This window comes from Trichoplusia ni, chromosome 13 (genome assembly GCF_003590095.1).
Source record: "Trichoplusia ni isolate ovarian cell line Hi5 chromosome 13, tn1, whole genome shotgun sequence".
Lineage (NCBI taxonomy): Eukaryota > Metazoa > Arthropoda > Insecta > Lepidoptera > Noctuidae > Trichoplusia > Trichoplusia ni.
In genome coordinates this window covers 2,258,412-2,284,715 of record NC_039490.1, presented here as the reverse complement: position 1 = coordinate 2,284,715, position 26,304 = coordinate 2,258,412, and the positions used below count along the sequence as shown (strand labels likewise).

General features: G+C 36.7%; 3 protein-coding genes across 3 annotated transcripts; 2 read left to right on the top strand and 1 right to left on the bottom strand.

The window, feature by feature from the left end:
• Positions 1–332: 332 nt before the first annotated feature.
• LOC113500240 lies at positions 333–7,387 on the bottom strand. Its single transcript, XM_026880947.1, has 2 exons — positions 4,827–7,387; positions 333–4,796 (listed from the first exon to the last, which is right to left on the bottom strand). The coding sequence occupies exon 2, from the start codon at positions 4,780–4,782 to the stop codon at positions 610–612; it is 4,173 nt and encodes a 1,390-aa protein (XP_026736748.1). The 5' UTR covers positions 4,783–4,796; positions 4,827–7,387; the 3' UTR covers positions 333–609.
• Positions 7,388–12,813: 5,426 nt separating this feature from the next.
• Positions 12,814–15,663, top strand: LOC113500242 (zinc finger BED domain-containing protein 4-like). Its single transcript, XM_026880948.1, has one exon. It carries the CDS (start codon positions 14,225–14,227, stop codon positions 15,215–15,217), a length of 993 nt encoding a protein of 330 aa, XP_026736749.1. The 5' UTR covers positions 12,814–14,224; the 3' UTR covers positions 15,218–15,663.
• Positions 15,664–17,480: 1,817 nt separating this feature from the next.
• On the top strand, positions 17,481–24,604 carry LOC113500194. Its single transcript, XM_026880904.1, has 3 exons — positions 17,481–19,169; positions 22,462–22,778; positions 23,152–24,604. Exons 1-3 carry the CDS (start codon positions 17,481–17,483, stop codon positions 24,602–24,604), a joined length of 3,459 nt encoding a protein of 1,152 aa, XP_026736705.1.
• Positions 24,605–26,304: the final 1,700 nt, after the last annotated feature.

The window sequence follows — 26,304 nt, the reverse complement described above, 5'->3', positions numbered from 1 at the left end:
TGTTTACGCTATAACTGTTTAAATTTGCACGTGAAGTATAGCTTACAATGCGATACTAACGGTGATTGACATAAGTACGAAAATGTAAAGTATAGCTTACAATGCGAATGTACGGAGGTTTAGTTATTGATTTATTCATTTGTAAATAATATGGTGTATGAACATATTGTATGGGTTTTTAGGGTGTTTGCATGAATATTTGCTTTATTTCTTTTTTAGCGTAATGCACGGTTATAGCGAGTTCGAAGAATTTTGGCTCTAGTCCCACCACAGGATGCTGCCTCCAGTGACATCAGCACATCCGAGGATGATACTGAAAATATACCAATTGTTGATGATTAAATTAAACGATCAACTTTGATTACTTGAAATTATATTTAAATTGAAACGGCTCAATATTACAATGTAGATAGATAGAGTCTAGGTGAGCGACGCGTGCGCAGTGCGCGTCCGGTGCGCTCAGTTCTCCTGTGGCCGAATGACCGTTGCCGCCGTTGCCGGGCGGCGCGAGCGATCGCGCGTTGCCGCGGCCCCCGCGTACCCGCCTCCCCGCTTGTCGGGCGGCGCGGGCGATCGCGCGTTACCGCGGACCCCGCGTCCCCGCTGTTGCTAGGTGCGCGATGGCGCGCACATCCTCCGGGGCGTTGAAATCTTCAACTCCTGCTCCTCTTGATCTACCCCCGGTAGAGGGCACAATTTTGTAACCGCCCGTTTGACGGTACCGGTGGCTGTCCGTACATCTGCTACCCTACAGATGCCGTCCGCTCCAAGGTACAGCCTTTCCACTCGTCCCATACGCCAGTGTAGCGGCATCGAGTGATCCTCTTTAATTATAATCAGATCTCCGACCTGAATTTCCTTGGAATTCCTTTTCCATTTGGCGCGATTTTGAAGCTCGGCGATAAATTCACGGCTCCACCTCTTCCAGAATTGTTGCCTTGTCTTTTCAATCAGTTCATATCTGTTAGGTCTAGCTGTGTTAACTGGTAATGAAGGTACTGACATCAACGGACGTCCAATTAAGAAATGCCCGGGAGTCAAAGGATTAGTATCATTAGGATCTGAAGAGAGTGGAGAAAGTGGTCGGGAGTTCAGAATAGCTTCTATTTGGGTGAAGAGCGTCGCTAACTCTTCAAACGTCAGGGGGGTATTGCCAGCTACGCGTTTTAAATGATACTTGGCCGATTTAACGCCCGCCTCCCATATTCCACCAAAATGTGGAGAGTACGCGGGAATAAAAGAGAATTTTATTGCCTCATTCGCTGCATAGTCAGTGACCGCTTGAATGCTGGACCTTATAACCCTACCCAACTCATTATTGGCACCAACAAAGTTTTTACCATTATCACAATATAAAGCGTAAGGTTTGCCGCGACGTGACACAAACCTACGCAGACACAATATAAAAGCCTCTGTGGATAGGTCACTTACCACTTCTAAATGTAAGGCCTTGGTTATTAAACATACAAAGACACATAGGTAAGCCTTGGTTACACGGTTGCCTCGTCCCTTTTTAGAGGAAATCATAAATGGCCCCGCGAAGTCCATTCCGCTACAATTGAAGGGGAAGTCAGCATTTGTCCTTACGTTCGGCAGGTCGCCCATAATAGGTTGCACCGTCTGACCATTCATACGGGTACAGATAACACATTGCTTAACGACACTGCGAGCTAAGTTTCTGCCCCCAAGAGGCCAGAACCTCTCGCGGACCGAGGACAAAAGCAACTGTGGCCCTGCATGTAACAAATGTAAATGTTCGTATTTCATTATAAGTTTAGCTAAGTGGTGCTTACCATCTAGTAATATTGGGTGTTTCTTATCATATTGGTAATCTGAATGTCTTAGTCTACCCCCAACTCTCAGCAACCCGTTGGTATCTAATATGGGCTTTAAACACAATATTTTACTTTTATGAGGAAGTTCTATACCCTTTTGAATATTTTTAATGTCTTTTGTGAATGACTCAACCTGACTTTCCTTAAGTAGTACTAATAATGAATTATCTAATTCGTTTGCCTGTAATGGCCCTTTTATTTTTGATTGTTTATTTTTTACATTTTTGATGAAGCGTAGAACATACGCATAGGCTCTTAAAAGTCTCATAAAGTTAGAATATTTTTTAAACGGAATAAATGAAATATTGTTATTAGTATCATCAGCAGAGTGTAATACCTTGACCTCTGGTAAATCTTTTGGTATGGTGTGAGGTTGAGCAGGCCATCGAGAACGATCCTCTCTTAGGAATGAAGGACCCTCCCACCATAAAGTTAAGAACTGCAGATGCTGTGGGTCAATCCCCCTAGAAGCCAAATCGGCTGGATTTAATTCAGTTGGAACATGCTTCCATTCAAAGTCTTTTGTTAATTCATTAATTTTATTGACCCTGTTACGTACGAAAGATTGCAAAGTTTTATTTTGAGTTTTCAGCCATCCAAGTACCACTGTTGAATCAGTCCATAAATATTTACTTACTACAGTGCACGGTACCGAATTTAAAACCTTTTCACTTAATTGAGCACCAATCAGAGCTGCACATAACTCAAGACGTGGGATAGTGAGGGCTTTAATAGGTGAAACTCTAGTTTTTGCACATAATAATCTCACTGTAACATTTTGTTCCCTATCCTGAGAACGTATATAAACACAGGCTCCATATGCCTGTTGAGACGCATCAACAAAGCAGTGTAAATCAACAGTCTGCTCATTTAAATTGTTATTAATTAAAACATGACGAGGTATAAAAATGTTAGATAAATAATGTAAATTTTGTATGAAATTTAACCATCTTTTTGCGTAAAGCTCTGGTACTGGGTCGTCCCAGTCTAGTTTTGCAATCCACAAATGCTGCAGTAAAATTTTTGCCTTAATTATACAACTACTAACTAAACCTAATGGATCAAATAATTTACATGTTGTGGAAATGATAATTCGTTTGGTAACCTTTGAACTAAACTCAATCCCATCTGGGAAATGTAGTTCATCGGTCTTTGGTGACCAATTTAAACCCAAGACATTAGCTTTATCATGAAATTCAACACATCTATCTGAATCTGATGTACTACTAAGAATTTGAGGACAATTTGTTCGAAATTTACGCAGTGGAAAACAAGCTGATTTTAAAACCTTCGTGACATTTAAATAAATATGCCTTAGCTCCTCTACATTTGAGGCACCTGTATTAAGATCATCAATGTAGAAATCATTTTTAATGACGTTGGCTATAACCTTATCTTGACATTTATCAGCTAGCTCAGCTAGACACCTGGTGGCTAAGAATGGAGCAGAGGCCATGCCATAAGTTAAAGTATTGAGCTGTAAAATTTTTATTGACTGACTAACATCATCTGTACTAATATTGTTATCAGTTGTAGGATTATCCCTCCACAATACTAGTTGAAGGTGTCTCTGTGATTCATCTAACGCTATCTGTCTGTACATCTTTTCTACATCTGCTATTAATACGAATTTATGAATTCGAAAACGAATAAGAATTGAAAATAAGTCACTCTGTAAAATGGGGCCAACAGCCTGTATATCATTCAATGATTTACTTGAACTAGTTTTGGCTGAGGCGTCAAAGACTACTCTCAGCTTAGTGGTATCGTGATGTTCCCGAATGACACAATGATGAGGTAAATAACAAGCAAACTTGGGTCTTTGAATTTCGCTTAAATGACCTAATTTAGCATATTCCTCAATAAAGTCACTATACTGTTGCTTAACCTTATAGTGTTTACTCAATTTCTTTTCTAAATTAACAAAACGTTTAATTGCCATAGGGAATGAATTGCCAAGTGCCTGCTCCGGGTCTTCCGTTAGTGGCATCATGACTGAAAAACGTCCATCTGTTAAACGACGGGTATTTTTAACAAAATGAGACTCACAAAATTGCTCATCAATAGAATACTTATTACAATCTGTAGGTAATTCTTCTACCTCCCAGAATTTTTTAACTGAGTTATGAATATCTTGTAGTGACACCCTTTTATCTCTATTTACTAAATTACAATGAATATTAGAACGATAGTAGGGTTCAGCAATAGGCCCAGCAACTAGCCACCCTAGCTGACTTTCCTGTAAAGTAGGCTTGTCACCACCTAAATCGATTTTATTATTTAACATAATATTAAAGAAGTAATCTGCTCCTATCAAAATATCTATGTCAGCTGGTTTATAGAATAAAGGATCTGCTAGAACCACTTCTTTAGGAAACTTTAAACTTTCAGCATTTACTTGAACACAGGGTAATTTACCAGTAATCTTAGGAATAATTAGGCAATCTATAGACCTTTTAAATGAGCCTACTCGTGATCTTAACATTAAACTGCAACGCTCTGTAATTTCACAGGCAATATTGTTATTTATACCTGTAACATTAAATTTATTTACTTGGTTAGAGTTCAAACCTAGCCTCTCCTTAAGATTTTTTGTTATAAATGAACACTGGCTTCCAGAATCCAGTAAAGCCCGAGCAATAATAGAGCTATGATTAGAATTATTAATAATTTCTACCTGTGCAGTGCACAAAAGAACTTGGCCTGGCAAGTGGGCTGATAAACTAACAGGTAGGTCATTGATACTTATAGCAGGCTGAGTTGTTTCTATATTTTCTTTAACTACATTTGACATAGTACTGTGTCTATGTAATATTGTATTATGTTTTGCATTACAAATCCTACAAGAAAGTCTTAATTGACATGATGTGCTATCATGCCCACTGCGGAGACATGTGTGACACAGATTCTTCTCCTGTACCACACAAAGCCTTTCATTTAATGTCATTGCCCTGAATTTACGGCACTGATACAAAAAATGAAATTTTTTACAAATAACACATACCTTAGAATTAGAACCTACTATACTAGTTGATAAAGACTTGACAGATTTATTTTCTTTATAATTAGAATGTTTACCCGAATTATTTTGACCACCATTTGCAGTTTCTAAAATTATAGCTCTTTTTTCTAAAAATCTTATAAATTGTTCTAGAGAAGGCAGGTGTGGCAAATTACCTTTATATTCCTCCCATTTACTATTCGTTCTAGGATCTAGTTTTGATTAAACCAAAAATATTACTAACGGATCCCATCCTTTAGTGGGAATTTCTAAAATATTTAAAGCGTGCAAGTTCTTTTGAATTTGATCAATTAAGTATCTTAATGCTCTAAAAGATTCTTTTTGTATTGTGTTGATATTAACTAACGATTGTAAGTGATTATTAATAAGTATATTTGTATTGTTAAATCTATTGCATAAGGATGTCCACGCTATCAGATAGTTTCCTTCGGAAAACTCTACTGATCTCACAGCAACACTAGCGCTACCTACTAATGAATTTCTTAAATAATGGAACTTATTTATTATTGGGATAGATTCATTTTTATTTATCAGGGAATCAAATGTATCCCTAAACTCTAGCCACTTAGAATAATTACCATCAAAAGTAGGCAAGTTAATGGTAGGCAATTTAACTGAACTATTCAATTTACAGCTTGATTTATTAGAATTTATAGACTCATTGTCTTCTTTTGGTACACTAGAATGGCACCCTATAAATTCCTGTGCCACTGAAATCAAAGAATAAAATTCACTTTCTGTACTATCTCTTTCTGACATTTGTTCATCTAAATTCGGAGCTATTGCTTCTATTTCCGACTGTATTGTATCAAATTTAGACATAAGTTCTTGTAGTTGATTAAGTCTTAATGTTAATTCTCTAATGTCTATATTACTAGGAGTCTTGTGAAGTTTAAAATTATCCATATAATTCCTAAAAATTGTTATTCGACTCCTAATTCCCCCACGTCTACGGAATAACGTTTTCAAACTTTCATTACTCTCTACACTAGGAGAGGCAACCGAATGTGGGGCCAACATGTTTAACAATACAAGGCTTCTATATTTAGTATTTTAGAATTGTGATGTAGGAAATTACTAGTTACACACTACACTTAAATAATTTGTCAATAATGGGTTGGGCTTCAAATTTCTAACTGAACTAACGTTGACAAAACACTATCACTTGTACAAATAATTTGCAATCTACCTCTTAAGTCCAGCAAACAAACCGTCGTTGCGAGCTCGCCTAACGCGTGCGCGGCGTACGCAGGGCGCCGCTGACCGCCGCGCAGTCAAGCCCGCCGACAACACAGCGAACGGAGCACGAAGGACTCAGGCACGCAGTCACCAAGCTGGAATAGTCGGCAGATTTCGTTGAATGGGATGCAATAATCATGAACTTCGTGGAATTAATGAGTTACAAAAACTCGATAAATGGGGATAGCTATTCGTGCAAGAAAGTAAAGTAGGTCTTAGTCAAAACGTGCACTTCACGGACTTAATAAGTTACGATAACTTGGCAAATAAAGAGAACTATTGTGCAAGAAACAAAATAATAGTAGACCTTTGTTCAAGCGTGCAATTTAGCGGCACGTGGTGTTAGGTTAGCTTGCAGTGCTTTGTAAGAGATTATAAATGCGAGGAATATTTTATAGCTACTAGCTGGATACCTCCCCGACGCCCGAAAGCTGCTAAGCACTCACACCAAACAGAAAATGGAAAATAGGTAGGGACAAAGGAAATTATGGAACGGGCTTACTTTCGCATGCAGGCGTAGACAGACAGCACCGACGACACAGCGAACGGAGCACGAAGACAACACGTGCTCAGGCACGCTGGGCCGCAGAGTATTTCACCGCAGGTGTAGACAGCACCGACGACACGGCGACGGAACACGAAGACGACACGTGCTCAGGCACGCCGGGCCGCTGCTTTACAGCGCAGGCGCAGGCAGACAGCACCGACGACACGGCGAACGGAGCACGACAACACGTGCTCAGGCACGCCGGGCCGCTGAGTTTTGCAGCACAGGCGCAGACAGTACCGACGAGGCGACGACACGACGAGCGGAGCACGAAGACAACACGTGCTCAGGCACGCCGGGCCGCAGAGGTTTGCAGTGCAGGTGCAAACAGCCAGGCTCCTTTTTCTTCCGGACAGCCACCGACGCCAGGAGGACGCAGTAGGGTCACGGGATTTTTTCTTTTCTCAATAGAAATTTCTTCAAAATATTGCAGTAGTCACGGTCGCCATATGTTGATGATTAAATTAAACGATCAACTTTGATTACTTGAAATTATATATTAAATTGAAACGGCTCAATATTACAATGTAGATAGATAGAGTCTAGGTGAGCGACGCGTGCGCAGTGCGCGTCCGGTGCGCTCAGTTCTCCTGTGGCCGAATGACCGTTGCCGCCGTTGCCGGGCGGCGCGAGCGATCGCGCGTTGCCGCGGCCCCCGCGTACCCGCCTCCCCGCTTGTCGGGCGGCGCGGGCGATCGCGCGTTACCGCGGACCCCGCGTCCCCGCTGTTGCTAGGTGCGCGATGGCGCGCACACCAATTGATAATACTGAATACAGCTCTGATCCCAGATCTACAGATTCTTCACTAGAGCGACTTAACATTCTTGATGATAATGATTCAGACACCGTATTTCCCGAAGACATACCACCTACACCTATTTTGCCCGAAGAATTTTTACCGCCTACTCCAGTTATCAGTGAAGTTCTTGCAACACATGACCCGCCACAGCGTTTGCCTACACTGCAGTCGATATCTTCGCCTTATTTCTGCTTCGCCGAGTCCAGTGTCTATCAATAATTCTAAAAAACACTCGATCAAAAAACAGATCGAATCAACCAATATTACTCACAAAAAAAATTTGTTAGACAGCCGATGGATTTTAAATGGGAAGGCGGGAAATTTAAGCACTGTGCACTATTAGACAAAATAATATTTTCTCAATTTGGTTCCGATTCAAAGTCACCATCCGATTATTTTTTTGTTTTTTTTTTATTCAAAATACGAACTTATTCTCTGAATATAATTCTGAAATCTATAAATATTTGTCGTGAGGAGATTTTATCGCAATCAATCTTTTAATGGGTATTGTTTAAATGCCGTCCTATCGGGACTACTGGAAGAAAGAACTACGATACAACCTTATTGCCAACGTAATGAGTTTGAAGCGATACGAACAAATTCGTCAATTTTTACATTTTGTTGACAATTCTCACCAAAATACAGATCGTTATTTCAAAGTTCGGCCGATTTTAGAAGGAGTGCGTAAAAACTGTCTAAAAATAGAAGAAGAACATCGCTATAGTATCGATGAGATGATGGTGCCATATAAGGGCACAAGAGCTGGAAATAGACGCCAAAATATGGCAAAAAAGCCAAAGAAGTGGGCAAGATTTTCATTAGAGCTGGGGTATCTGGTTGTGTCTATGATTTTATTCCGTATGCTGGTGAAGACACATTTAGATTCCATTCATTCGCAGAATATGAAAACTCTTTAGGGTTTGGATCCAAAGTTGTAATAGCTCTGTGCAAGAGTATTCAACCTAAACCTGCAATTGTGTACTTCGACAACTATTTTACTTCACTCGAGCTTATTCAATTGTTACGGCATGAATATGGTATATTTTCCTTAGGTACCATTAGAGCCAATCGCCTAAGAGGGTGTCAAGAAAAACTACCTAGTGTAGTGTAGTGTAAGGTCTTATTAAAAAAAGGTAGACTCAAGCAAACAATTAGTTTGCAATAAAAATAAATTGGCTGTTGTTAAATGGCACGATAATAAGCCTGTAATATTGGCAAGCTCATACGTGGATTCTTTTCCAATTGAAAATATAAAACGTTTTTCAAAAGAAGCCAGTCCAAAATTCATGTGCCGTGTCCCCAAATAGTTAAGGAATATAACCATCACATGGGAGGAGTGGATTTATGCGACATGCTAATTTCTCTTTATCGTACTAATTATAGAACGAAAAGATGGTATATGGCGATATTCTCTCAAGTCTTAGATATCTGCGTCAAAAATGCATGGATTATGTATAGAAAAGATTGTTCCAAGTACAATAAAGTTCCAAATACTTTGAAAATATTTAGGATTAAGATTTACCAAGAACTTCTTTCTAAAAATCGAATACCTGCATGTACAACATCTTATGAAAGCATCAAGCAAATGAAAGTTGATAAAATTTTAAAGCCAACTGTACCACGGCCTGCCGATGCTATTCGTCTCAATAATGTGGATCATATGCCTGACTTCACACTTATTCAGGGTAGATGCAGATTTTGTAAGAAAGGCTTGAGTAATGTAATTTGTGTCAAGTGCAATTTAGTATGTTTTGTCAAGAAACGTAATTGTTTCAAAAACTACCACGACAATTAATATTAGGTACTGTATATGTCTTTTTTTTTATTTCTATTCAGTAAATAACCTTATTTTAATAAATTTATAATACGAAATACACCACCAGGAGTAGAATACGGAATCTCGACGCACAAAATATCGATGAATGATATTACGATGCTACAAAATTGCGATGCACGTTACAGCGAAAGACCGTGTCTGCGAAGCCACTACATTTCAAGGCATGTTACCGCGATACATCTTCACCGCGATACTACTAAACTTCGATGCACGTTACCGCGAAAACCTAGCTAAGAAACCAATTGTAATAACGGCGTTATTACTGATATTAATTGGTACAAAATTAACAACCACCCCTATTCCCACCTAATTTATGGTCTGTTTGGGATAGCTTTGTCACAGGTATACCCATCACCCAAAATGCAGTTGAAAGCTGGAATAACCGTTGGAATAGTCTACTCAACAGAAGGAAAATGAATATATACAAAACAATGAGAGAACTTGTAAAAGAGCAAAAAAATACGGAGTATGAAATAGAAAGGCTGGCTGGTCTGATGGAAAAAAAATCAAAAAGAAAAACGGAATACTATAAAAAACTCCAAGAGCATATTAATAAGATAGGTGACATGGATATGGTAACATATTTAGATGGTCTTGCGTATTTATGCTACATTAAGAAATAAACCAATTTTCCCTACGATTTATTTGTTTTTCATTTATAATTTTGTACCAATTAATATCAGTAATAACGCCGTTATTACAATTGGTTTCTTAGCTAGGTTTTCGCGGTAACGTGCATCGAAGTTTAGTAGTATCGCGGTGAAGATGTATCGCGGTAACATGCCTTGAAATGTAGTGGCTTCGCAGACACGGTCTTTCGCTGTAACGTGCATCGCAATTTTGTAGCATCGTAATATCATTCATCGATATTTTGTGCGTCGAGATTCCGTATTCTACTCCACCACCAGTTTTATTTTTATTCCATCCTATAAATTCGCAATGTAAAAAATACAATACATAGTTTTTGCACATTTACACGGTGCAACGTTCGTAACGTAATGTATTTTGACTGCAAAAATGACTCAATCTATAAATATTAATCTTCGACGGTAGCGACTTCTTTAATATTATATACAATAATAACACGTTATTTTCAAGCTATTATGCGACTTTGTGGGTACGGTGTTCCTTCCACCCTGTATAAATAAGTTCCCTTAACCAAAAACTAGATGTCGCTGAGTTTTTATTATTAAGAGGTGGTCGAACACTTCTTAATAATAAAAAATAAGGTAGAGTTGCCTATCTATTGCCAGTATACTATTGTAGTCTTTGGTAACTCAGTAACTCCGCGCTATGTTGGATAGCAGACGCGCGTCCCGCGGGCTCTTACCGCTGCACATTTTATCACCTATTATTGGGTATTTTAATCATCTAGGCGGCCAAAAGTCAAAATAACAAAGTTTAAGGAATGCTAATAACAGACTGTAACAACAAACAATAGACTGCCACTCCCACCTTTCTTCCGTTACGCGTTATCAGGAAAATTCAGTCGAAAGTTGATCGTTAAACCTTGTGTACGTGTCTCTTTTCGGCTATTTACAAAAGCGTTAACTTTTTGTGTTAAACTGAAGTTTTCCGTGTTTACTTGGTGCAAAATAGCAATGGATTCGGAAATTACAGGTATGTGACAATTAAAATGTAATAAATTCACTAAAATTTGTGTTATTTTAATGTACTTTTGGTAGTCGAGAAATAACGTCTGAAATAAGGTCTGAAAAAACAACTTTGGCTGGAAGGTACATTCGACATTCCGGTCACAACGGCAAATCATCCAGGTCGCCCTTGTAAATCTTTTGATGAATCTAGCGAAAGGACCAAAAGAAGCATTGCTGACAATTCTTTAACCCATGAAATTCATATATTAACAGACGCATCTGAAAGGGCCTACGGCGCGTGCGCATACATTCGTTCGGTATCGAGTTCCGGTACAGTCACTGTTCGTTTGCTAACTTCCAAAAGCCGTGTGGCACCGGTCAAGCCTTCTACAGTTCCACGGTTAGAGCTGTATGGCGCTCTGTTGGGATCCAGGTTGTGCACGAAGGTCAAAGACTCTCTCACGTTGCCATTACGCCGCGTTCAATATTGGTGTGATTCTACTATAGTGCTGGGTTAGTTGTCTACACCGTCTCAGCAACTAAAGCCCGTTGTTCGTGTGATGTAAGTGGATAGATTATAATTATCTGTAGACAAGTCGTCCGTGTTTACAGGTTGCGGAGCAACCGCGGTTGTCTTGTCTCTCAATAAATGTCGTAATATCCACAACGTCTTTTGCTTTATTCCCGTTCCCGATAGTTTCCCGAGGTTCGGAGACTTCACAGTTCGAAATCGTGTCAACGAGATTCAAGAAAGTAGCTCGGGTGGTGATTGGAGATACGTGCCGTCTAAGGATCCGGCGGATCTTGTCTCTCGTGGGCTGAAGGCTGATCTTATCAGCGATTCTGCACTTTGGTGGACAGGCCTGCAATTTTTAACTAATAATGAAGACATGTGGCCGCCGCAGTCCAATAGGTCCGTGAAACAGGATCTTCCTGAAGTGATCTTCAAAAGTTGAGTCTGTGGCAACTCCGTTGACAAGACGTCAACAAAACTTCTCCCAATTATTAAATTTAATTTAATTGTAACTTCTTAGTTTTAATAAGTTTAAATACCTATTTCATACATAATATTTGTTAATATTTGGTGGGACAGTGTCATTTTGTCGTGGTTTATTCTGCTTTAGCTAATAAAGTGTTTAAACTTGTGACGCGTGTCGCTGTCAAACCAATTTAAATTGTAACGAACATTGTAAAGCGCATTGTCATCATAAAGTAGCTGTAAGTGTTTTTTTTTCAATATATTTTTTCAATTTTATAACACTATTTGTGTCTCGGGGCGCATATCCAACATCTTAGTGTAACATTTGCAATCCCTCGTTGCGTCATCCTTGCATAATTCCACTATAACATCCTTCTGAGTTGGCACTTGTTCTTTTTATTTTTGAAATGGACAGAGAGATGACCAGGAGGGGTGCTGCTCGCATGGAGGAATCAAAACTCCAACTTACCTTACAAGAGTTAAATAAGTATAGGAACTTGTGCGAGGAATTGCAAAAAGAGCAGGATGACAATGAGAAGGAGGTACTTCAAATTTTAAATAATAACAGCAAACTTAAATCAGTTAGTCAATGTCAATGAAGAAAGGGACAAGCTTAAGTTTTTAGTTAATCAGTTTGACCAGTGCAGCGATGAGTTTGACTTAACCCTCAAGCACAACGTTGAGCTTAAGAGTAGATTAAGTGTCGCCCAGGACACCATTCTCGCGAAGGACGCAGCCAGCCAGAGGACCCAGACAGAGTGCACACATGCACTGTTTGATAAACTGGTTGGTTCCGCTCCGTCAAATAGAAACAATTGATTTAACTTGTGATAACACCCTTATATCAGACTCACAATTAACATTCAGTAAAAACAAGTTAAAGAAGTATATTAAAATTAAAAAAGTTATCAAGAAGACAAAGAAACTTATTAAAAGTAACAAAAACTGTTTTAATAATAATTTTAAAACATTAAATAAATGTAAACATATCAAATCTAACTATGAAAATGCAAAAAATAAATATGAGGCTGATATACAACACCTACAGTCAGAGATACTCCACCTACATGACTCTTTAAGCATAATTATAACTAAATATGACACATCACAAAAAGAAATTGGGGAATATATACTGGCAATGAAAGGTCTGGTGGATTTGTGCAGTGAAAATGAGAATGTATAACTCCCTTATAAATAGTCAAACATCAGACTGTAAAACAGATTTGCCGGACTGTTCACAGCCAGCTATTTCTCTGGAGTGTGTACCACCGATCACTCATCCTGTAGCATTGTGTAACAGTCTCACAAGTACTTCCTTCGTCACGCCAATAAATAATAATTTATTAAGTAATAACAACAACAAAATAATGATGTTTAGTTATGAGATAGGTCAAAACATGTCGCATAAATTATATCAACATTTTGGTGATGAGATAACCAATTGCTGTATGCCTGCAGCAAATTATAAACAGATTCTTGACAAAATAATGAGTGGGTAGCTATAGTCCATCCACAACTATCATAGTTATAATTGGGAGCCTCTAAAGAAAAGTCATATATGGAAGTTTTTTACGAAAATTGAGGGAAATGAGAATCTTGTAAAGTGCAAAATTTGTCAAAAACAAATTAAATCTTGTGGCAATACATCAAACCTGTTTAGCCACGTAAAAAAATATCCATAAGGCTGCGTTTTTAGATATGAATAAAGAAAATTCGCAAGTGTTGAACAATGTCAACTTCTATATAACTAACTAACTAAATATCCACAATGAAACAAATGAAGCAGATTCTGAACCTGTTTTTCCCAGCCCTGAACCACTGCCATCAACAAGTACAGCTGCGTCAAAAGGTATCCATGTCGATAATCCTGTACCTCCGCCATTAAAACGGCAAAAGTCGATTCATGAAAGCTTCGAAAATATATCTGCTTATTCGGAAAGTGGCAATAAAACTTTGAAAGTCAACAATGCCCTCATCTACATGATTTGCAAAGATAATCAACCTTTCACGATTGTAGAAAATGACGGTTTTCGTAATCTTATGAAAGTAACTGCACCACATTACAAGCTTCCAAGGAAGACAACGTTGACTCGCTGGGTTGATGACAAATATGATGCATTATCAGCTGTGTTTAAAAATAAACTAAAAAGTGTAGAAAATATAACACTTACAACCGATATGTGGACAGAAACAATGAGTATGAGAAGCTTTCTTGGAATTACCGGTCACTTTGGTATATGTACCGATTTTTTTTCTATTACTCTTCGAGTATATCAGTCATTTGACCGTAACACTAATTACGCGTAATTGTTCTGAATGGAACATTGACGATAATAAAGTTTCGGCTGTAGTAACGGATAACGCAACATCTATGATTAAGGCGGTCGACCTGGCTTTTGGTAAAAAACACATACCGTGTTTTGCGCACACTCTAAATTTAGTTGCGCTAAATGCGATTCAACACTGTCCAGAATTGCAAAATCTAATAACTAAGGTCAAGACTATTGTAACATGGTTCAAGCAAAGTAATACAGCAAGCAATGAATTAAGAAAAGCCACAGAAAAAGAAACAAAGTTAATTCAAGAAGTTTCAACAAGATGGAACAGCACTACCTACTATATGATTGAGAGATTTTTAGAGTTACGTATTGTAATCAATGAAATAATATTTCGCCATAAGACAGCGCCACCTATGCTCAATGCATCAGAACTGTCAGTTCTTTCTTCTGTGTTATTAGTTTTAAGACCGCTGGAAGCTGCTACTAAAGAAGTTTCTGGGGACAGATACTGCACAAGCAGCAAGGTGATTCCGTTAGTTCATTGCTTAGTTTTAAAAATTCAACCTCTCCAATTGGAAGATTCGCTTGCCAATGAATTGAAATCGTTTGTGCTTAATGAAATTGAAAAAAGAATGGGCGCTATCGAGAGGGTAACTCCACTCGCCATAGCAACTGTATTGGATCCCAGGTATAAAAAAATTCACTTCCAAGACGCACTTGCTTGCTCCACAGCAGTCGCAAAAATTAAAGACTTTATGAAAAATACTACACAAAATATTGAAATGTCCGAATCAGATTCTGATCAATCTGAAAAACTAGAAGAGAGCTTTTCTTTATGGGATAATCATCACAAACTAGTAAGCAAGAGTTGGAAATCATCACAATCAGATGATGCAATTTCTGATGAATTATCAATGTACTTGCGTAGTCCAGTAGTAGGAAGGCTCAATGAGAATCCTTTAGAGATTTGGCAAGATCTAAAAATTCAATTTCCTAAGCTTTATAAGATTGCCTTCAAATATTTGACTATTGTCGGGACTTCTGTTCCATCTGAACGATTATTTTCTAAGGCTGCTCATAGTTAATCCACAAAGAAATAGAATGAAAGGTAAAAGATTAAGTAAACTTTTATTTTTGCAAAGTTTGTCTAAAGAGCATTGATCTAACCCATTTGGATCTGCTGTCCCTGTACAGGGACAGTTGTTCAACTACCCACAAGTTTTTATATATTTTAGGTATCTATAACAATTAACTGGATTTCGTATGCTTAATAGTGTATCTTAGAATTTATTTAAAAAAATTGACAGTTTTTTGGAATATTAGTGATACAATTGTTAATTTCGTCCGCGCAAGTCTACACAAAAATTATCTCCACAAGGTAAGGCTTTTTATCGTATGTTTATAAGCAAATTTTTAACACTTTTTTGTAATTATTATTAGATTGTACTATCAATAACCATATAATATTATAATATATGAATATTTTTAAGTTTTGGTGAATAGACGTCATAGTTTACTCAGGTGTCCCTATACAGGGTGTAAGGAACACCGTGACTTTTCCGTGGGACCTGAGTTCTAGACATGATTCCAAACCCCACTGCGTTGGAATTTTTCATCGGTCTTTTCATGAAAATTGCAGTTTTTTTTCGCGTTTTTTTAATTTTATGTGTCATAAAATCATTTTTCCTACGTATTTCAATAATATTTTCATAAACAAAATCATTATTAAGCCGTTTTCACAAAAAAAGGCAATGTAAATGAAACACTAAAAACTGCTCCCGATCAGCTGATTCGTAAAGGTACTCGTCGGTCATCGCTCTCTTGCAAATCTAACCGAAAGTGACGTCAAAACCGAACCAATACTCATGAGCGACAAGCGTAAGAGATAGCGCAACTATTGCGCGCGCACTCGCACGCATTATTCGTAATCCTGCCTACTATTCCTTTAAAAAAAGCCGCGCGCTTTGTAGGCACCGCTAGCCGCCTTTGTCGACACCGCCAGCGCGTCGCCGACACCTACAGCGGTATCGGCGAGTGACGTACCTGTGACACTGGATAAAATAGTACATCGATTTTTGTTACACGGGTTCCATGTTATAAAATAGAAAATCACCTTCTCAGCGTTTATCAACTTATCACGAAATTTATTAAAACCTTTTATTATTAACAGTTTGTTTTTGTTTAGAATTCTGTAGTTCTAAAACATGTTGTTATAAACAATAATTTATTTTTTCTAAAATTAAAGTCTGTTTTGTTACTAATATCCATCATCTACTAATGAAATTCCTGCCTAAAATTTTTTATCATTTTTTTTCCTACGAACTGCTGAATAATTATTCCAGTCACATAAAACAATTATGTTCTTACACAAAAGTACATTTTGTGATTAATCAATTTTAAAGGTTTAAGTTAAGTACTTAATTGTCAAGAATAATTTTACGATATTCACTTCGACCTCATGTAATTTATCGATAAAGAATCATAGGTACCTAGGTCCAACACTACTCAAAGGTAAAACCGAAAGTTCGGCTTTTTTCAAAATAGTACCTATTTTTACTCAGTTTGTTCCTTACGCTAATCGAATGTGCATGTGCAATCGGGTAATTCGCGGACTAATTATCGTGTAGGCAGACAATTTTATTGTGTTAAGTGATATAAGTGCGTGTGTTGTGTGTGTATTATTTAAATTACGATCCTAGTAGCTCGATAGGTTATTTTACCGCCCGGGAGAATGGCAACATGCTAATGTGTTATGGCGAAGCACGTGGCAATGCAAGTCTCGCGATGAACATTTACTGGACGCGGTACTTTTTGCCCCGGGTTCAGCAGCAGATTTTTCGCCGCGCCAAAATTTGACATTTCGAAATTTTCGAACCTTATCTGGTTAGAAGTGAGCGAGATTAAGGTAAGAGTAGGTTTGATTTAATAATACACAAGACACAGATTGAAGTCAGAATAGTGTAAATTGATTGGTATTTTTTTGTGATTGTTTTTCGTTACATCACAACATTTTTATAAAATGCGCGCGCGTTTCGAATGTTTCGATCGTGTCGCCGAGTGTCGCCCTCCTACCACATTACAGTTCGTGTAAGTACGTACGCTGAGCGTAAGGATCGCGCGGTAACCAATTCATTGCGTGCTCAAAAATGACTAAATCTATAAATATTAATCTCCGACGGTAGCGACTTCTTTAATATTAATTAACACGTTATTTTAAAGTCATTATGCGACTTTGGTGGTACGGTGTTCCTTACACCCTGTATAGGGACATTGGGCACATCCCTATATTTTCATAATAAACTTGTAATTTTTTTCTCATTTATTTTTAGCACACGTTACTTATCAAAAATGAGTAAAAGACAATTTGATGTAATAAATGATTACCGAGGGCTTGAAGAAGCACTAGAGACTACTTTGAACGACGAAGATGATCAGGAAACTGAATATGAATTAGTTGCTATTCCTCCAGATCCTAGTGTTCTGACTGATGAAGAAGAGTTTGACGAAGATAACATCCAGCAAAATATATTACCTCGAGACATTCCTGGCAGAGTAGAAGTTTTTGCTCCTCAAATTGATAATGATTGGGACAGCAGTGATGAAGAACCTTTGCAAAAGCAAGTTAGGAAACCTGCGGCAACTGATCCAAAGTGGCGTAAATGCGAAAGCTCCTACGAAAATTTTGCGTCGACTGATGAAAATCTAAATATACGCAAAGAAAACTTAGTGACGGAACTAAAAGATTTAGGACCATTAGAGATATTTGAAAAGTTTTTCGATGAAGAAGTCATGAACATGATTTTAGTAAATTCAAAACTATATGCCGCACAAAACAATAAACATGACTTTGATCTGACCATTGAAGAGCTTAAAAAATTCTTTGGAATACTTATACTTACCGGATACCATTCATTACCAAGGGAACGTTTATACTGGTCTCTAGATGAAGACTGCAACATTCCAATAGTTTCCAAAACCATGTCGAAAAATAGATTCTTCGAAATAAAGAAGTTTTTACATTTCTGTGACAATGAAGCTTCTGTTGGATCCACTGATAAAATGTTCAAAATACGACCACTGGCTGACCTTCTTATCAAAAAATTTTTGCAATGGGGTGTAATTCATGAATTATTATTATCTATCGATGAATCTATGGTAAAATACTTTGGACGTCATCCGGCAAAACAGTTCATAAAAGGAAAGCCGGTGCGGTTTGGGTACAAGAACTGGATGATAGCTAGTTCGGATGGATACTGTTACGCTTTTGACATCTACTGCGGGAAATCATCATTACAAATAAATAACGAACCATTAGGATCAAAAGTAGTGAAGCTTTTGCTAGAAAAAATAAAATGTGTTCCAAATGAGCATATTGTTTATTTTGAAAATTTTTTCACCAGCTATGCATTGTTACGAGAACTGCGCGAGTCCGGATTTCGTGCAACGGGCACTGTTCGTGAAAATAGGACCAAAAAGTGTCCTCTTATATCGATGAAAGATATGAAAAAAAAAAAGAATAGAGCGGATTACGACTACAGATTTGATACCAGTAATCAAATTCTGTTTGTTCGTTGGCTTGATAACAGCGTGTGTACTATGGGTACCAACTTTGACAGCGTACATCCGTTAGGAAAAGTAAAGAGATGGGACAGCTTACAGAAGAGAAAAGTAGATATGGACATCCCCCACGTTTTTCAAAATTATAATAAAGGCATGGGTGGTGTCGACCAAGCAGATCAGTCTGTTGCAGTATACAGATGCGCTATTCGAGGCAAAAAATGGTGGTGGGTGTTGTTTACTTACATGTTAGATTTGGCTTTAGCTAATGCTTGGCGTTTACATACTTTGACCCATGAAGAAAAAATTGACCAGCTTTATTTTCGTCGTACCATCTCGAGATCGTACTTGAAATCAGATGGACGCCAAGATCGAAGACGAAAACCATCATCCGCAGTACCAGGACTGGCATTAGATGGAAGTGGACACTTCCCACAGAGGCTGCCTAAGCAACTCCGATGCGTTGTTTGCCATAAAAAAGTACGTTGGCAACGTAAAAAATCAAAGACCACAAATTTTGCGCATTTTACTGGAAAAAGGTAATATTAAACTTTTGTGGAAAGTATTCGATAGTAGAAAAATATCGATGTTTTCTAGCGATATATCGATAAACATGGATGCTGGAATCCGATGTTTTACATCGAATATAAATATCGATATATTTTTTAAGTGGATACCCCTACTCAGCACATACCATGCGTAAGTATCGGAAATATCACTATGCGATGCGAAGCAGCAATTTCAGCTTTATTTCACTTACGATGAGATTTATTTTCGACTTTTATAGATGTGTCAACTTAACATCTTAATATTTTAATATGATGCATTCGGAATGTATGCTCTATAATGTTGAAAATAAAGATCAATATTGAATTCAAAGTTTTATTCTGTTATTGTAATAACTTTTGTTTGAAATAAATTAAAGTACCCGTCACGAGAAGCTATAAATTATGTAAACAAACATCTTTTACTAAGTAAACATTTTATACTGCGAGATAATAATAAATTGACCATATTCAATCGACATGAAATATAGACGGGTTATATGAAAGTAACAACCTATTTAATTTAGTCGGATCATATTTTAACGACGCAAAGCGCTATCGTTTGTGTTTCTTGGTACCGGAACGCGTCCGTCGCAGGGATTGTGAACTATCGGGACGCCATTTTGAAATAAACGCATCATTCGAGTTTCGAATGCGTACGAGTTTGTTTCATTGCTTTGCATATATCGCGGATCTGGTTGTTATTGTTAATTTTGTTATTGTTTCGTTATCACTTTTTTATTGTTGTTACTTTAATTGTTGCGTTAATTTTATTTGTTATTACGTATAATGGAGCCAGTAGCCAGTACATCTAAGGAAATAAATTCGCCACGAAAAAAACGTCAAAAGGTGCGTAATACAATTTATCTAAAATATATAATAAGTAAAAAGAAAGAGTTGTTTGTTCAAACGCGCTAATCTTTGGAAACTTAAGGTTAATATTAGAAGTAGGTTTTAAATTGTGAAGTAATTGGTTAGGTTAATTGGTATACCTGGAGATATAGCTTGAGCTTCGTGTGACAAGTGACTACCGGTGATTTTTACAGGTGACGAGCTTTACGGTTAATGAGAAAAATATGGTGATCAACGTATATAAGTACGTGAAAGAAAATTGGCCATCGAATGAATATCCCTACAAAACCGAAATAAATAAAAAAACAGCATCGATTTTGGGAATTGGCATAGCATCTGTGTATAATATATTAAAAGAATATAAATCAGAAGAGGGAATAAAATCACCTATCAAGTCTAAAGACAGGCCTAAATTTTATCAGAAAGTAGACGATTTTGATAAATCCGTAATTAGGAAAAAAATTCACAGTTTCTTTTTAAATGGCCAATTACCAACAATTCCCAAGATTCTTCAGGCAGTCAATGACGATGAAGATATGCCAAATTTTAGCGAAACAACTCTCAGGCGGCTAATAAAGCATTTAAACTTTAAATATATAAAACGACAGCGAAATAACGCACTTATTGATAGAGATGACATAACAATATGGCGGCGAAAATATTTGAAATCTATTAAAGACTATAGACAACAAAATCGCCAGATATTTTACATGGATGAGACATGGGTGAATGCAGGTTAGTGTGTTTTTTTTTATTGCAGTGAAACGGCAGACTACCATACGGTTCGCCTGATTGTAAGCAAATACCGTCGCCTTTACCGTGAAGTGATGTGTATGATACTGCAAATCTATTTGCAAAATAAATATAACCCACGCGCCGCCGACCTTGAGACATTAGTTCTTAAGGGCTATCACAAGTGTGTATTAATAATAATGTACTTCAACTCTTTTACTGCGCAAGACGCTAATTAACAAATGTTTAATTGTTTTTACAGGACATACCGTAAATAAAACTTGGGTAGACAAACAAGTTAAAAGTAAGAAGCAGGCTTTCCTAGAAGGACTTAGCATTGGTGCACGTAACCCAACGTCAAAAGGTAAACGATTAATAATTACCCATATCGGCAATGAGAACGGTTTTGTAGAGGGCGGTGAAAATATATTTGAATGCAAGAAGACGGGAGATTACCATGAATCAATGGATGCAACACATTTTGAACAATGGTTCGAAAACGTTCTCCCAAAACTTGGAGAAAATGCAGTAGTGGTAATGGACAATGCACCATACCACTCAAGGCGTCTTGAAAGAATTCCTACTACTGCCTGGAAAAAAAATGATATACAAAATTGGCTTGTAAGTAAGAATATTTCTTACGACGACAATGAAATTAAGACTGAATTACTGCTAAAAGTAAAAAATGTTAAAGACAATTTTAAAACTTATGTAGTGGACGAGCTTGCAAAAAAATATAAGGTGGAAGTATTGAGACTCCCGCCATATCATTGTGAGCTTAATCCAATTGAGCTAATTTGGGCCAACGTAAAAGGATATGTTGCTCGCAAAAATACAAATTTTAAATTTGACGAGGTAAAACAATTATTACAAGAGGGACTGCAGCAGATTACTTCGGAAAATTGGAAGCGTTGTGTGGAGCATGTTATCAAGGAAGAAGATAATTTTTATTCCAAAATCGATGAGATGATTGATAAAACTGTAGACAGCTTCGTGATACATGTCACTGATTCTGACACAGAAATGGAAACATCTGAATCTGACGAATAATTATTCTTAAATAATATTTATGTTAATTAATATTTGTTACTTAATAATTTATTAAATCTTAAACAAATTCATTTTTTTTGTTGGTCCAAATGTTGTGAACTCCTGAACACTTGTTTACAAAATTTATAGCTTCTCATGACGGTTACTTTAGACGATATTTTTGCTGTGACGACGATGACGTGATTGGTTGATTGTTTCAACGTAATTTAGTAATTGATATTTCGGCCGGTCACAGGTCAGTGCAGATTTACTACTGTGACGATAAAGTTGCATTGTTGTTTTTTGATTAGGTACTAGTGTACTACGGTAATAAAAGACTTTTTTAACAAACTTCGTGTGTTTGAGACTTGTACTTTGTTTGTGAGCGTGCTGCAATATAATTTAAAATGCCGAAACGAAATGCAGAAATTTGGGAGCATTTTGAAAAGTGCACGGAAATGGAAAAATTAGCTAATTATAATTACTGTAAGAAAAATTTATCGTATAAAGGTACTACAAAAAATTTAAAAATTCACTTAAAAACAAAGCACCTCAGCTTGTATTCAAATTTAACACGAGGTACACATGGAGTAAGTGGTGAATCTGATGGTCAGATAAATGTCGCAGCTGGTGGTGTAGCTCGTCGAGGTGATGGTGTTGGTGGTGGTGGTGGTAGTGATAGGGGAAGTGGCAATGGTGGTGGTGGGGCTGGTGCCGCAACCATTCATCCTAATCTCGACGGTAATGGTCTCGATTCAGCAACTTTTCCAACTTTTCAACACCAACCAAACCCTGTTGTCTCTAGGGCTGCAGCATCCTCATCTCATGAACCACCTAATAAACTGCAACGCATGATGTCTTCCTACTTACCTAAGAAGCTACGGCCAGGCGATAAAAAAATCATAGACAAATGCCTCATCAAGCTAATAACATTATTAATTAATTAATTATTATTAATTAAGTTATCTATTTTTAAGTTCAACTCTGATCTCAGTAGGTTATTATTATTAGTTTTCCTGTTCTCCTGTTGCAAAGAGACAATACTGTTTTTGTTTTATAAGTATGTTTTAAGTTTATTGCTCTATTGTATTTTTAACTTCAAGCTCATGTAACCTAGTTAATTTAGTTTTAGTTTTGGATTATTCTTAGCACTTATCACTTCTTTTGTGAATGCTGGTTAACCAGTAATTGGCGACTGTGTAAGTCTTAGACATAATTATCAAAATACATAAGCATTACTGTACACAGAAGCTGTTGGTAAACCTATATAAATAAATAAATAAATAAATAAATAAATAAATAACATACGATTGTCAACCATTTTCGATAGTTGAGGATATTGGGTTCAGGGAGTTTGTTCATGCTTTAAATCCATCGTACGAGTTGCCAAGCAGGAAGACAATTTCATCGTCACTACTACCTGCATTTTACGAAGAGCGTAAGCAATATTTTCTTGATTATGTTAAGGACAACGCGGAAAGTGTATGTTTAACAGTTGACTGCTGGTCCTCAAGAACCATGGACCAATATATGGGTGTTACTGCTCATTTTTTTTCTAATGACTTAGAAATGAAGTCAGTTTTACTACAGTGTGATCAACTCGATGGCAGTCATACAGGTTCAAGAATTGCGCAGGAGCTTCAGAATATAGCAGATGCATGGGCTATATCTCAAAAAGTTATATTTTTTGTGTCAGATAATGCCTCAAACATGCTACGAGCAAGCTCTTTACTTAATTGGAGTCACTTTGGATGCTTTGAGCACAAATTACATCTACTGGTCCAGGATGCTTTAAACATTAGCAAAGATACGATCGACAAGGTTACCAGAACGGTATCCTTTTTCAAAAAGAGCTGTATTGGTAAAGAAAAATTAATGAAATACCAGATGAATAACCAAAACGTCCAACAGCATCGAACTCTTCTGAAAGCCATTTCCACCAGGTGGAATTCGACTTTTCTAATGCTGGAGAGATTTTACTCTTTAAAGGAAGCAATACAAGCAACAGTTGCTACTATGAATGTTGCTCTCCCTATAATACCGAACGAAGAGTGGGAGTGCATCGCGCAAATGTGCGTTGTTTTAAAACCATTTTACGAGGTTAGTAAAGTAATGAGCGGAGAAAATTATCTGACCGCAAGTACCGCTATGGTTTTGACCTCAAGCTTGATGTCTGTTTGTGACAGTCTGGCATCCAGAGATTTTTACTCACCTGTGATAGATCTATTAGGAAAATTAAAACAAGGGCTGACAGAAAGGCTGGGTGATATTAAGAATAATCCACACATTACCATGTGCACACTTTTGGACCCTCGGTACAAGGAAGTGGCATTCCCTGACGCTCCATCACTAGATAGAACTAAATCATACGTTCTGTCATTGATGGTAGCATTACTTCAGACGAACGTTGAAGATCTTTCAGCGACGATGGATAACCAAGATCACCAAATATATAGTAGCGATAATTTATCAATATGGGGTGAATTTGATTCCAAATTAAGATCATCTCATGCTCCAAAGACATCTGAGATGAAAGCCAAAGAAGAACTGGATATGTATGTAAAGGAGACAATAATTTCTAGAAAAGCATGCCCACTGAGTTGGTGGCGAACGCATAAATGCATATATCCCATGCTGTATAAAATAAGATGTAATATTATGGTGACGTCAGTTTCTTGTGAACGGGCATTTTCCAAAGTAGGATATATTATAAACGATCGAAGAACCCGTCTCACAAATTATGTTTTTAAACTGTAATAAAATGTTAATAGTGTGTTAATAAGTAAAACAAAAAAAAATACAAAAAGTTATAAAAAAAACTATGGGTTTTATACCCATAGTTTATACAAAAATACACGTTATTGTAAATAAAAAAAAAATGTAAATAAGAAAAAATGTGAATACTTATATTGATACACTGTAAATATTATGTACAAAAAATCAATGAACTTTTAAATACGCCTAAATAAGCTGATAACTATCCATTATGTCAGCTAGACAGTCCTAAGCCTGTGAAATTATGAAGGAAAGTTCATTGAATAAAAAATTACGTAGATATAATCAACCATTCACGATCAACATTAGCGAAATTTATTTTTCAACGGAATAAAATATTCGATATTTCCAACCAATAAAATTATCGATAAAAAAAAATATCAATTATCGGTTAACAGATAAATAAATTCAACCAATAACGCCATCTTTAGTCCATAGTGTAAGTGTACTATACTTATATTATGTAACACCTGTTGAACATATGGAGTGCAATAAAATATTGAGTATTAAAAGGTAGCTTTAATTTTATATTAAGTACTTATTATAATTTTTAAAAATGATTTCTTTTGTGATCTTCTAATAATATGATGTGATAATTTTACGCATCTTTGCTAGATAATGGAGACATTTAATACTTTGTTTTCGTTTTGTTCAAAGTTCATACCTTTGGAAGTTTTTTTTGTGTTTTTTTCTATACATTTTACTGTGTTTAAATAATTACCACCTACCTTTGCCAGATTAAGTGCCTATTAATATACGATATTGAAATGAAGAATTTTAAATATTATTTCTTAGTTTGTTTTGTTTGTACAAGTTTATAATTTTGGAAGAAGTCTGTAGTCTATAAGTCAAATTTAAAGTTTATGGTGTATTTTATTATCCCCTTACGTAATACTATTATTTTTATGTAAGCATGGCAAGAAAATACAAACTGATTACCAAAACGATACATCGTTTTAATTGGAAAACCATATATAAAATTACAAAAAATATTAAGTGGTGATGAAAACCTTGTAAGTCGTACATCAAACTTATTTAGGCACACGATATAAGAAACAATGTGATACGTACCTAAGGCATGCATAAAAACTTAAGGTAATATCTTCGCCACTAAAAATTAAATTCTAAAAGAAAAAATAAATTGCAAAAAAAAAGGTAAAATTTTGCTATAAACACTTACGTGCTCTTCACTGCTGGTCGACGATAATGTAATGTTATGAAATATTTTATTTCATTAACTAGCTGTTGCCCGCGACTTCGTCCCCCTGGGTAGAAGATATAAGTTATGATTTATACCTGCCCTGTTTTTTTCACATATTCCACTGTATCTTCGCTCCTATTAGTCGCAGCGTGATGGTTTATAGCCTAAAGCCTTCCTCGATGAATGGTCTATTCAACACAAACATATTTTTTCAATTTGGACCAGTACTTTCTGAGATTAGCGAGTTCAAACAAACAAACAAACTCTTCAGCTTTATATATTAAGTATAGAGTATAGAAGTATAGATGAATGGTCTATTCAACACAAAAATAATTTTTCAATTTGGACCAGTAGTTTCTGAGATCAGCGCGTTCAAACAAGCAAACAAACAAAAAAACTCTTCAGCTTTATATATAAGTATAGATATAGATTAATGTATAATTGAGAAGCTCTTTGTTTGTAGTAAGAAAGTATTAAGTAT